Source organism: Nomascus leucogenys, chromosome X (genome assembly GCF_006542625.1).
Source record: "Nomascus leucogenys isolate Asia chromosome X, Asia_NLE_v1, whole genome shotgun sequence".
Taxonomy (NCBI): domain Eukaryota; kingdom Metazoa; phylum Chordata; class Mammalia; order Primates; family Hylobatidae; genus Nomascus; species Nomascus leucogenys.
The window spans coordinates 33,056,631-33,068,720 of NC_044406.1; the positions used below are offsets into that span (position 1 = coordinate 33,056,631).

The 12,090-nt window shown below is 41.7% G+C and overlaps 1 protein-coding gene across 10 annotated transcripts in view; it reads left to right on the top strand.

The window, feature by feature from the left end:
- ARHGEF9 (Cdc42 guanine nucleotide exchange factor 9) overlaps nt 1–12,090 on the top strand; it is a 152,523-nt gene that overhangs the window by 61,426 nt on the left and 79,007 nt on the right. For all 10 annotated transcript variants that reach the window (XM_012500961.2, XM_030806664.1, XM_030806660.1 and 7 more), the window contains exon 2: nt 264–443. In XM_012500961.2, coding sequence (XP_012356415.1) covers nt 264–443 — 180 coding nt within the window. The remainder of the gene's footprint in view (nt 1–263; nt 444–12,090) is intronic.

The window sequence follows — 12,090 nt, forward strand, 5'->3', positions numbered from 1 at the left end:
TCATGATTAGGGATAAAAAACATGAGGCATATGTAGTACATATTCATATTCTGGGTCATTCCATGCACTGGCTAACAGAGAGTTGACAGTATTGTTTGTCTTGCGGTCTAATGGAACTTTTGTTCCAGTGCCATCCCCCTCACCCCTATCTCTCACCACTTGAGTATATGAGTTTCTCTATAAGTAGTAGAGCTCTGTGGGTGGGGGAAGGGGCAAGCAAGGTAGCTGTTTGGACTGAACACATTCTCATTTTGTCTCCTAAGCTGATCACTGGAGATTCCATCGTTAGTGCTGAGGCAGTATGGGATCACGTCACCATGGCCAACCGGGAGTTGGCATTTAAAGCTGGCGACGTCATCAAAGTCTTGGATGCTTCCAACAAGGATTGGTGGTGGGGCCAGATCGACGATGAGGAGGGATGGTTTCCTGCCAGCTTTGTGAGGGTGAGTGTCAGTCTTCACTCTCCTCTCCTATTTCCTTGGCTGCCTGTACCTGGCTTCCCCTTCACCAGCCTCTGTTCTCCTGTTTATTTCTCTCCTGGTGGCTTTTCTCATATTTTTTTCCTTTTTTTTAAATTGTCTCATACAGAGAACCTGGGCTTCCTTTAATCTGTGCCCTTTTAATTTTTAGATTTTTCATTTGTGTCTTGTTTAACACCCCTGCCCCACCACCTCCCACCTTTGTACAAATGACTTACCTTGTCTGGGTCTTGGTTTCCTCTTTTGGGGTTGGCCTTGGTGGTTTTTGAATAACTTTTTAACCCTATATTGCTGTGAACTTTTGTCTTTCTTATCTCTCTTTTTTCTGCTATTTCTCATCTTTTTTTTATCCTTTCTTCTTGTAGTTTCTTCCCATCTCCTCCTCTTGCTCCTCTGATCTTCTCCTCCTCTCCTTCCTGTCTACTTCTTTGCCTCTCACACCCCTGTGTGTTGTCACTGTGTATTCAGATGTTAATATAAGAGTGTGAGCTCCCTGCCCCCCAGGCGCTAGAGCTTACTGATATCAGATTTAATTTTTTTCAAGAGAATCAAGTGGCTGGGATCTAAATGTGCTGGGGGTGGGAAGCAAGTGGCATGTAAGGTCTTGTAAGCCTTCTGCCTCTCTGACATTGTACCATGAAGAACCTGGCCCTTAACAGAGAGGCTTTTGGGAGGAATTTCTCAGCAGTTTTTGCTTTTTCTGGGTCATTATAAAGGAAGTGATCCCAATGTGCTTATGACCTCGGGGTGCCACGGGAGAATAACATTGGTTAGGTGTCTCAGCTCTTATTCTTTCTTGGAATTGTGAGCTGGAATCAGCTATTTGACTATTTTGAGCTCTGATTTTGCTCATCTGCACAATGGTCTTGACAGTTCTTTAATGCCAGGGCATGTCACAGTGAATGAGATAAAACATGCAAAAACTGCTTTGTGGCAAGACAAGTACTGAAGCTACATGAGGGTGTGTTATAACTGTCTTTACGACAGCCTATCACATTTTGTTAGTTTCTCCTGTAAAATTAGGCTGAAGTCTTCTAGACCCCAAACAAAAGGTCAGAAGGGCTAGCTAGGGCTCCTAGAGGTTGAAGGGCCTCAATATTAGAATTATGACAATGTGATATAAAGAAAGGAACAGGGCATTTGGAGTTAGAAAACTTGAGATACAGTTTTGCTACCTTTTAGCTCTATAGCTTTTGGTAAGATTTTTAACTTCCCTGAGCCCTGATTTCCTCATCTGAAAAATAGGGATAACAGACTTTTTATAAGGAATTAGATCATACATGCCAATAAGGTGTCTAGCACAGTGCTAGACAGATATTAGGAACTTAGCAAATGGTAACTTGTTTTATGATTATCATCATAATTATAATCATCACCACTACCTTATTAGCTCCAAGAAGGTCCATGTATCAAGGCTTCCCTCGAGGTTGATAGAGGCCTCCTTCCTCAAGGTAAAAAATCCAGAAAGTATTGTTACCTGGTTGGGACAGTTTAGGTGAGGGCACTGCCTAGAAGCAGAGGAATGGACAAAATTACCTCTCATTCCCTTCTATCATGAGAATCTTCTAATGAAATATCCAATCTTTTCTTCTCTTCTGTCAGAGTCTGCAAATGCCATCTGTGTCCCATCTCATCTTTGCTGGTTAATGAATCACTCCCAGGGATAGTCAGAAAAAGCGTATCAATAACCACAGACCTTCAGGACTAATGTGAGGCCCTGTATGCATACAGCTAGTATGTCTTGTGCTTACAGATCTCCCTCTTCAAAAGAAGGATTAAACCGTACTAAATGATGATGTCACCCAAATACAAATGCATTTCATTTTCAGGGAAATGTCACTTTTATAATAAATAGTAAATTGAAGGACGGGGGGAAATGATTGAGCAAGCCAGGATGGCTCAGGGAAGCAAATGACAGAGCCAGACTTCAGAATATCAGTGAGCAGCCATTAATGCCCCTAAGTCCAAGGCCAGGAGGAGTGTTCCTACAGGAAGAAAGCCCCAGCAGCCACAGAGTCTAGCCCAAGTGGTTCTCAACCCTGGCTATACAACAGAATCACTTCAGTAGCACAAAAAAACAAAAAACAAGAAGAACCCAAACAAACAAAAACACTAACACCCAGGCTCCAGGCTAGTAAAATAAGATCATTTGACTAAATTGGTGACTGACATGGTGAGGTATCTTCATTCCCTACCTGGAAGTCTCATTGCTGACATTTGAACCCTAGGATGGATAATCAAGGGTGCTTAGTGTGGTTCTGTTCAAGTTAGCCCTACCTGTTGTTACACATTAAAACCCAACGTGCAGTCTGGGAAACCCAGATGCTTGCCTCAGTTCTATTATTAAAAATGCAACTTGAACAGCTTCCTATGCATCTTCAAATATCAGTTTTCTTCCTTGTAAAATGGGGACAATTCGGTCTTGTAAAAATGCTTTGTTACCTGTGATATGCTGGATACTTGTAAAGAGGAATTATGATACCATTTAGCCACTGTACAGGAACTTACCAAGTATATGTGTCTTGACCTATTCACACCTGTCTCCTCTGTTGTTCAGAATTTCATACTTGTATGTGCTTGTGTGTGTGTGTGTGTGTATTCTCAGGTTCCTTCCTTTCTGTACTGGGGACATGGCTTCACAAGAGCAATGTAGGAGCTGATATATCTTCCCAGTAGTTGGTAAGGTTAAATGAATTAAACTTGCTGAACATTAGTCCTTATATCGAGTTGTCGACATCTTCAGCTGTTTTCCTGGGCTGGTTTCCCTGCTAGGAGCTAAGGGTAGACTGCTAGGATATGATTGTGTCTCTAAGTAGCAAATCTCACCTCTGTGGTGGGCCTCCTTTTGTCTAATAGACCCTAACTTCGAGTCATTCAGGCCCTTTTCCTTTGTCACTGTGCATGAAATGAACCTTTTTTTTTTTTTCTGACTTTGGGCCATGGCCTGGGGAGAGCTTGCTGCCTAATTAAGGGTAGGTTGTGGACAGGACACATGACAACCTGTTACTGATGGGAGGTGAGGCTCATGTGACAAGGCATGGGTTTAGTCAGAAAGTGAAGAGCTTGCTGAGGTGTCATCAGGAGCTGGATATATACTTTTCTTGTTCTTTCAAATTCTTTATTTCTCTGGTTTCTGGCCTGCTTGGAAGTACGGAGATGAAAGGATCACCTAAGCCAATCATTACCATCATTTCTTGGCTTTCTACAGACCAGATATCATGGAAACCCAACTTTTACTTTTCAAAGGAAAGCCCATTGTTCCAGAGTGTGACCTGGCTTTTATTTATGTATTATCTCTTTTTGGCTGCAAAAAGAGATACTTGGGAAAAGCTTTTCATCTTTATGAAACCCTAGATTCACTGTAGATTTAGAACTGGAAAGACCCATCTTAGCCAAGAGTGGCCAACTTAGATGCTTACAGGGGCCAATTAAGTGAGTGAAACAAATTGAGACAAGGGGTAAGTGGGCACCTGTGTCCAACTGGGAGATCCATGCCCCATCTAAAGACAGCAAAAGTGACTTGGATGGTTCCCATCATTAGAGTGGGATATAATGGAGAGGAAAGCCCAGAGGGGCCAGATCTTCTAGTATTTCAAGAAAAGCCAGAAATTGGATTTTTATGTAAAACTCTTTATATTTAAAAAAATGTTAATGAGGAATTCATATTTTTAAAGAAGCACAGTGAGAGTCAAACAGAACACATCTGTAGGATAAATTATCTCCCAAGGACCCAGCTTGTTGCCATTGGTCACCCTACCTCCACATTGTATAAATACTGAGGAAACATGGGACCAGAAAATGGAAATGACTCTCATGTAGGGAATTAGTGGCAAAGCCAGGACTTGAACTCAGGCCTCCTGAATCTTAAGACAATTTTACAAGACAGTCTTTGTCTAATAAGTTTAATGTCTTGGCTTCCTTTGGTATGTTTCCTGCCAAATTACTTTTTTCCTGTGAATAGGTCATATGTTCCTGTTTTCTTGTAGGCCTTGTACTTTTTTTGTTGAAAACTTGGCATTTTGAATATTATAATGTGGTAACTCTAGAAATCAGATTTTCTTCTCTCTCCAGGGTTTGCTACTGTTGATTGTTGAGGGCTGTGGTTGTCCATTTGTTTAGTGACTTTTTCCAACTATTTTTGCAAGACTGTATTCTTGTTATATATGGTCGCTGAAGTCTCTGTTTTTATCTCATTGGTCAGCCAATAACCTGACATTTCCTTAAACATTTGGATCCAAGAAGAAACAAACAATACTACTTGCCTGGTTTTTGCAGCTTGACTCTGAGCTGGGAGTACCCACTTGAGATTGTGCCAGGTCATCAACTGTTCTGTCTCAGCCTTCTCCTCCTGTTTGTATGTAGATCACACATCCTCCAGAAATACAAGCCTGTGGTCCTCTGAGGTTTTTTTCTGAGCATGCATCTGGTCCTGGGCATGCGTGTTATAGTGTGACTTCCTTAGTATGCATGGTGGCCCTTATGAATCCTTATTGCCCAAAGAAACTTCCTTTTTAGCTTCCTCCTTCCTGTGCTATTGCATGTATTTGCTATTTGTCCCATCCACAATCCCTTGTCCCAAGTGGGCATGAGCAGTGTATGTCTTTAAATCTTTCAACAAAGGCAGCCACAGCCCGGAAAGCCTCTCCAGCCAGAGGTCAACCTCTGTGCTAGTCCCTCAGTGCCAAAAAGGTCAAAATGCACAGCTACAATATTGTAAAGGACAAGGTCATTATCTCCTGGCACCGGCAAGCCACACCAGGAATGTGGGCCACTGTCACCTCAGCCACTGGGGAATGGAGGATGGTAAGAGGATAAGCAAAAGTGCTTCAATGCTCTCTTACCAAATTTTTGCTGCCCTTTTCTGCAGCACACAGTCCCCTGTAAGTTGCTGCAAGTTTTGGATTAGATTCTAGAGTTCCAAAACAATGGGTTCTGTCATACATTGCCAGTTTAAGGTTGTTTCAGTGGAAGAACTGATTCTTTGTGTGCCTTGCTCCACCACTTTTAGTGATGTTGTCCCCTTCTGAATCTTAATCCTGTGCTTTCTGGCCTGTAGCACAATCAAGAAAGGGCAGGCTTGGGCTGCTGACAAGACTGTTAACACTTGAGGACTTACCTTCCATTCCAGACTAAAGGCAATAGTGTTTTTGCGTTCTTGAGAGGAGTTTCAATATACCAACCCTTGTTTATCCATTCAAGCTTCCAAGTGTTCATAAGTCTCTAGTCTTAAACATTTATATCATTTATATAGAAGGTCTTGCTTGTGGCCCTAGAGGTAACACATTATAGGTTGTGAGTTTAGGCTGACATTAGCAGGGAGAGTCTTTCTCCCTGGATTATGGCAATTTCTCTCCCCTGTACTAGAATTTCAAATGACATTATTAGAACTCACTTGCATTCATATAATCCATCTTAATGGCTTCTCACTATGCACGTTTTTTGGATTACATCATCTAGTACATCATTTTGCTAATTGGAGGTTTTTTATTTTTTTCTTTTAATATGGAGACCTCTTCAGCTCAGAGAGAACCTTAAATGTAGCTGTTACATCACCCAGATGATTCCTCCAAATTAGGTAGCACAGGTCACCCTCATAGAAATCCCAAGTTGAAAGCAACCTTGAGAGTTATATAGCCTATCCCTCAGCCTCTAGGCAGGACCAGAGCTAAAATTACCCTGGGCTTTTGAGAACCTGGCCAGCATCTGTAAACCAAGCTTAAACTACTCTGTTATTTCCAGCTACTAGCCCTTATGCTGTAGTCTGAGCCAATTTCTTGAAACATGTTGCTTTTTGCAATAGGAAGATGGTATTTAAGAGTTGACACCAGTAGGAGACATTCTGAATTGTTTTCTTGGCTCTGGGGCTTTCCAAGGCCCTATTGTTGACCCATAGCATGGATTTGTAACCTGGTTGGCTGCCTGAGTTGAGGCTATGATCTTGGGCCTGGCACCTGTTTTTCTCTGTATAATCAACCCCCGGGTTCATTTGGGGATTAACTTAGACCTTCCTAGCATCGTGTATATACTGCCTTGGTGGTGTGATGACTTGAGGAGAGGAGGACCATGACTGAGTACCTGGAGATGAGGTCTGTTTCTGTGGCTCTTTGTAAAGTACAAAATTTTTGGAAAATCATCATACTTGTATATATATTTTTTCTTTTTTCATCAGTATATTTATCATTATGAGTAAGAGTGAAACCACTTATCTTTACATGGCTCTAGTGCTAGTAATATCTTCTCACCAGATTTACTAAGTCCTGAACAAAAGTGACTGTCTAGCACTTAGCAACAGCCACCTCCTGGAGTGGTCTAGACAAGTACTAAGGGTATCTGGCATCTTGAGAGGTCTGTTGTCCTCTATATTAGAGGGTCACTAGAGAAACAATACTCAGAAGTGGGTTGGTCTCTTTTTTTAGTTTTCAGAAGTGAAAACTGACAGATAGCTCTATACCTCTTCAGGCCACCAGTTATACCTCAGGACAGATCTGAAATAGTTTGTCCTTATGTTGAACTAGAATCTGTCTTTCTGGAGCTTCTACTCATGGGAAGGGTGTAAATGTCCAAGAGAACTGGCTCTGGAGATAATCTTTCTGGATTAGAATCAGAGCCTTTCCATTTATTAGCAAAGTGGCCATTGTATGCTTCAGTGATCTCATCATTAAATTGAGGATATAACAACACCTATCTCATTAAGTTGTCAGGAGAGCTAAACAAAATACAGGAAGAGCACTGACAATGGGATCTGACACATAGGAAACACTCAATAATAATACTGGTAATACTTGCAGCAAACTCTTAATGTAAATGGTAGAAATAATGTCCTCATTTTTCCCTGCTCCTCTCTCAAACCCTCTTGGAGTATACTGACTCTCCACTCTGTCTACAGCCCGTCAGAGATCTGAAACCTAAGACCAGGTCAGCCAAGACTCTCCGGTCTTCCAGGCTTCTGAGCTTTCATCTTTTAACCATTATTTGGATGAATCAGCTTCTTGTTGCTCCTATGTGTGAGTGGCTAGACTGAGGCCATCTAGGCATGCAAGGCCCACTCCATTCAGCCACTTGTATGAGAACATGGGCTACATGGAGGCCTGGACATGCTGACACTGCCAGGCATTCAAGACTAATAGGAATGATATGACAACTAATGACCCTGCTGAACATGTAATTGGACAATGTTCTTTCTTGGCTGTTCTGACCTCTACCAAGAGGCATAATAATGTTACTGGGGCCATACGTCAGCAGTTAGCTTCCATTTATGAACAAATAAATGGTGGAACACTGTGTTATATGTAGGAACCCAAGAATGGATTGAAAAACTTCTTTTTAAGATGTACTGGGGAAAAGAGCCATAATAATAGACCTGAAAATTCTGCCCATTGGTCCAACTCTTTGTTTTGATAAGCTTATTAAGGTAATACAGTTATTGACATTGCTGCTCAGTACAGCTTGGCCCTGAATGCCATGTGTGGGATGGACTCATTCCCATATTTATATAAAGTAAGCATAGCTTACTGTTAAGGGTACATTTAATAAAGATGCTATATATGGGATGGGGCCAGCAGTAGCCTTGAAAAATAGTGCAGCCAGATGAAGTTGAATTTGGGGCAGGTCCTAGAAGTTCACTTTCCCTTGTGGGTTGGGATAGGCTGAGAGTGTGCAGTGGGTAAGGACCCTCCCAACTGAAAATATTGGGAGAAAGTCCAGCGCAGTAGGTAGAGTGTAGCTTCAGTAGGCAGCAGACAGAGGGTGGTTTGTTGTCATGACAAGTGACTGGTATTATTGGTCCAACATCAGGTTGTTTAATGTGCTTCAATAAGCATGTAAAGCATGGTGACCAGGTATCCAGAGGCAGGGAGTATGCAGTGAAAATGGTTTCTTAATTTGTAGAATGAAGGACTTAATAAAAATTTATTCACTCAACAGATGATCATCAAATGGCTACTGAGAAGATACAGAGGTACTCTAGACCTTCAGCCCATCCTCTAAGAGTCTGACAGTAGATATGAAAACTTATACATAAGGGCGGTGATTTGCCTAAGCTCTGTCACTTTAGTCAAGTTGTTTCCCTTTGCCAAATCTCATTTTTCTCCCCTGAAAGATGGAGGTGTTGGAACAGATATACTCCAAGAACTTTTCTAGCCCATTCTCCATAATTTCTTTTTTATTTTTCTTTGAGACAGGATCTACGCTTTTGCCCTGGCTGGAAGTGTAGTGGTGTGATCATGGCTCGCTGTAGCCCCAAACTCTTGGGCCCAGGCAATCCTCCCACCTCAGCCTCCTGAGTAGCTGGGACTACAGGCACCTGCCACCACACCCAGCTAATTTTTGTATTTTTTGTAGATGCAGGATGTCACCATGTTGCCCAGACTGGTCTTGAACTCCTAGACTCAAACAATCCACCTGCCTCAGCCTCCCAAAGTGCTGGGATTATAGGCGTGAGCCACCACCCCAGCTAATCTTTTTTTATTTGAGGTAAAATAAACATGACATCACCTTTCCCATTTCAATCATTTTAAGGTATACAATTCAATGCATTTGCAATGTTGTACAACTATCACCACTATCTCATTCCAGAACTTTTTTATCACCACAAAAAGAACTCCATACCCATTAGCACTCACTCCTCATTCCTCTCTCCTCTCAGTCTGTAGATGGTGTAATGTTTTGTACAAATGTTAGCAGGTAGAAAGTACAGGATAGTTAGGGAAGGGATTAGATTCATAGGAACTGAGGTCGGAAAGAGGCATATGACTTCAGTAGCTATAGGAGACTACATCAGCCTGGATATAGGCTAAAAGGAGTAAAAAACATAAGACAGATGTTGTGGGAAAAGCCTCGATAGGGAACAGGTGCCATCTAGGGCATTGGTACTATCCTGGAGGATCAGAAAGTAAATGAGACCCTGCCAGACTTGCCTTTAACTTGTTAGTAAATGGCATAGCCCAAACAAGATCGCATTCCAACTCCAAAGCCAGTGTTTGCCACATCACCATCCTGAAGTGGTTTTTTTTTCTTTTTCTTTTCTAAATGTCAAATAATTGCAAGCTTTCTGGGAGATGAGTAACTCAGGTCAGCTTGATTTCAGCATTCTCCCTTAGTGTGGCTTTCATCATGAAATCGGTACTTCCATATCTGAATAGCTTAAATGGAAGCCTTCTCTTTATTTTAGCTCAGATAGAAAGAAAATCAAAGGAAATACAGAAGAAATGAACTTCTAAAGGTCCTGGCAGAGCACTCCTTTTGTGGCTACTTAACTAATTAACCTAAATTCTATCAACGTCTAAGCAGGATAATTCCATGAAAACCAATGAAAGGAGAAGACTTAGGGGTAGAGTAGAGTGTAGTTATTAGAGGCGTCTAGTTTTCTTGACTGGGAAGGAAGCTATGTTATCTGTGAAGGGCTTCCCTACACTCCAATCCACCCCCATTCTAGCTTGAGTTCTCACTTTAAGAAGCCTTGTCATGGGCAGAAATCATCAATACCTCCAGCCTCGACTAAGTAAGTCTCCATTCGTTGGGAAGGGTTTTTGAGTCTGGTTGTCAAGGAGGTGGCATTTGGAGTATAAGAAATTTGGGACAATTGCAAAGCAATTGCAAAAGTACTTCCTGAAACTCTTCCCTGACTAGAGAGGACAATGTTTCTCATATGTTGCTTCATTGTTCTAGGGGCAGATGATGCCAACCTAGGGGATAATAACAAGAACAGCTAATATTTGACTCTGTGCTAGAAACCATTTTAAATGCATTACCTTATTTAATCTCACAACAGCCCCATGAGATAGATAGATATTATTTCTATTTCAGAGATAAGGAAACTGAGGATAATAAAACTTGAAGTTGCTTACCCTGTGTTACTCAGAGGTAGTTGTAGAGCCAGGATTTGAAATCAGGCTCCCGAGTCTTCACCCTTTACCACTGTCATAGACTGTCTCTCCTAATTTTGGCCTTTGCTTCAATCCTGACTGCCACTTTAATGCATCCCCCTATCTGGCCTTGGATTTCTCATCTGGGAAATGGAAATAAAAAGGTTTGCTTGCCTGCCTTGCAGGGCTGTTTTGAAGTCCAAGTAAGAGAGTTTGTGAGAAGGCACTGTTCTTGAACTAGGTTTTCAGAGAAGCCAGGGACAAAAGAAGAATGATAAAAAAGAGTAGGGAAGGCCTTCCTGAAGAGGGAGTAGGGGGCAGGCATTAGAAGGATACAAGGTACAGAGGTGTGAATAAACAGAATGTGTTGGAATGAATGGAAAGGGTAACTTGCCTGAGGTCACACGTCTGTGTTGAAGAGCAGTGAAACTTGGTGGGTAGGTCCCATTTTAATGTGCTGATAGAAAGCCATAAATGCAAAAACAGGATATTCACACAGGTCTTTTCTTTTTCTCTTTTTGTCTGTTATATAACAAAAATTTTCATTGCTCTGGTTGAAGCTCTTTATTTCTCATTGTGTTGGTGCTGGAGAGGGAGAACAATTTGTTAGCAGCCTTCTTATTATGATCCTTCATATAATTAGTGACAGTTATTAAATCTTCCCTTGAGGGGTAGAGGAGTAGTTTCTGTGCCTGACTGTACATACCATGCTGATTGTCTTTGTGCCAGGCAGGAATGCTAAGTGCTTCCTGGCATGCACATTCAGGAATCCCTAAGCACTTCTGATCCTCCTGAAAGCTGAGACTGGGGCTCCAAAACAGGGTGTGTATGTGTGTGCGTGTGTGTGTGTGTGTGTGAAGTGAGAGCTCTGCTTGCAACTAACCAGGTTCCTCTCAGTCCCTCACATTCACCTTTTTATCCACACTTCACCATTGCTTTACTGTGGTGGCAGAGAAAAGGCCTTTCGGTGACCTTTGTTATTGAAGAGTTCACGTTCCCTCCAATCTCTCTCCTTTATCTGTGTTTTGCCCTTTTGTAGTGTTTGCTGAGATTTTTGGCTGGCAACTTTATTCAGACAGAGACAGAGCTCATGATTAGAATTATCTGAAAAAGGAAAGGGCTGCCTGGGGAGACAGTGATCTCCTCATCATTCGTTGTGTTCAAGAAGATAGGCTGTGCAATTGCTGGCAGGGTATGTTGTCAAGGGAGTTTATGTATTGATTGGGGAGCAAGGGGTGGCATGGACTAGTCCACCTTCCATTTCCTTTATAAACTGATTCTATAGCTCTGAGAGTCTGTTGTTCAATGAGACTGGCAATAACCCCTCAACTTCTCAAAGGATGTCTTGCTTTTTACTCCTCTCTGGTTGATTAGATTTGGCCTTTGAAAATATCAAGGTGAGATTTAGACAATACTGCTTACCCATTCTCTTCTCTCATTTAATATCTATAGTTTTATTAATAAACACTGGAAAATACAAAAAAAGAAGAAATATTACACTGCTGGAGACAGGGGCCGGCTGGTTTTCTAAGACACTCCTTGAGCCTTTATTGACTTTATGAAGGAATTACTGGCTGGATATTATGGTAGTTTTCTTTTAGAACTACTGATCCATTTGCAGGGAGGGGCTACTAAAGATGTTGAAGAGGTTGTACCAAGGGCTGGGTAATCATCACTTTATCATATGGAACAATGGTGAGTCTGTTGGAATATGCATATAGGTATATAAATGCAAGGAGAGAGGTTGA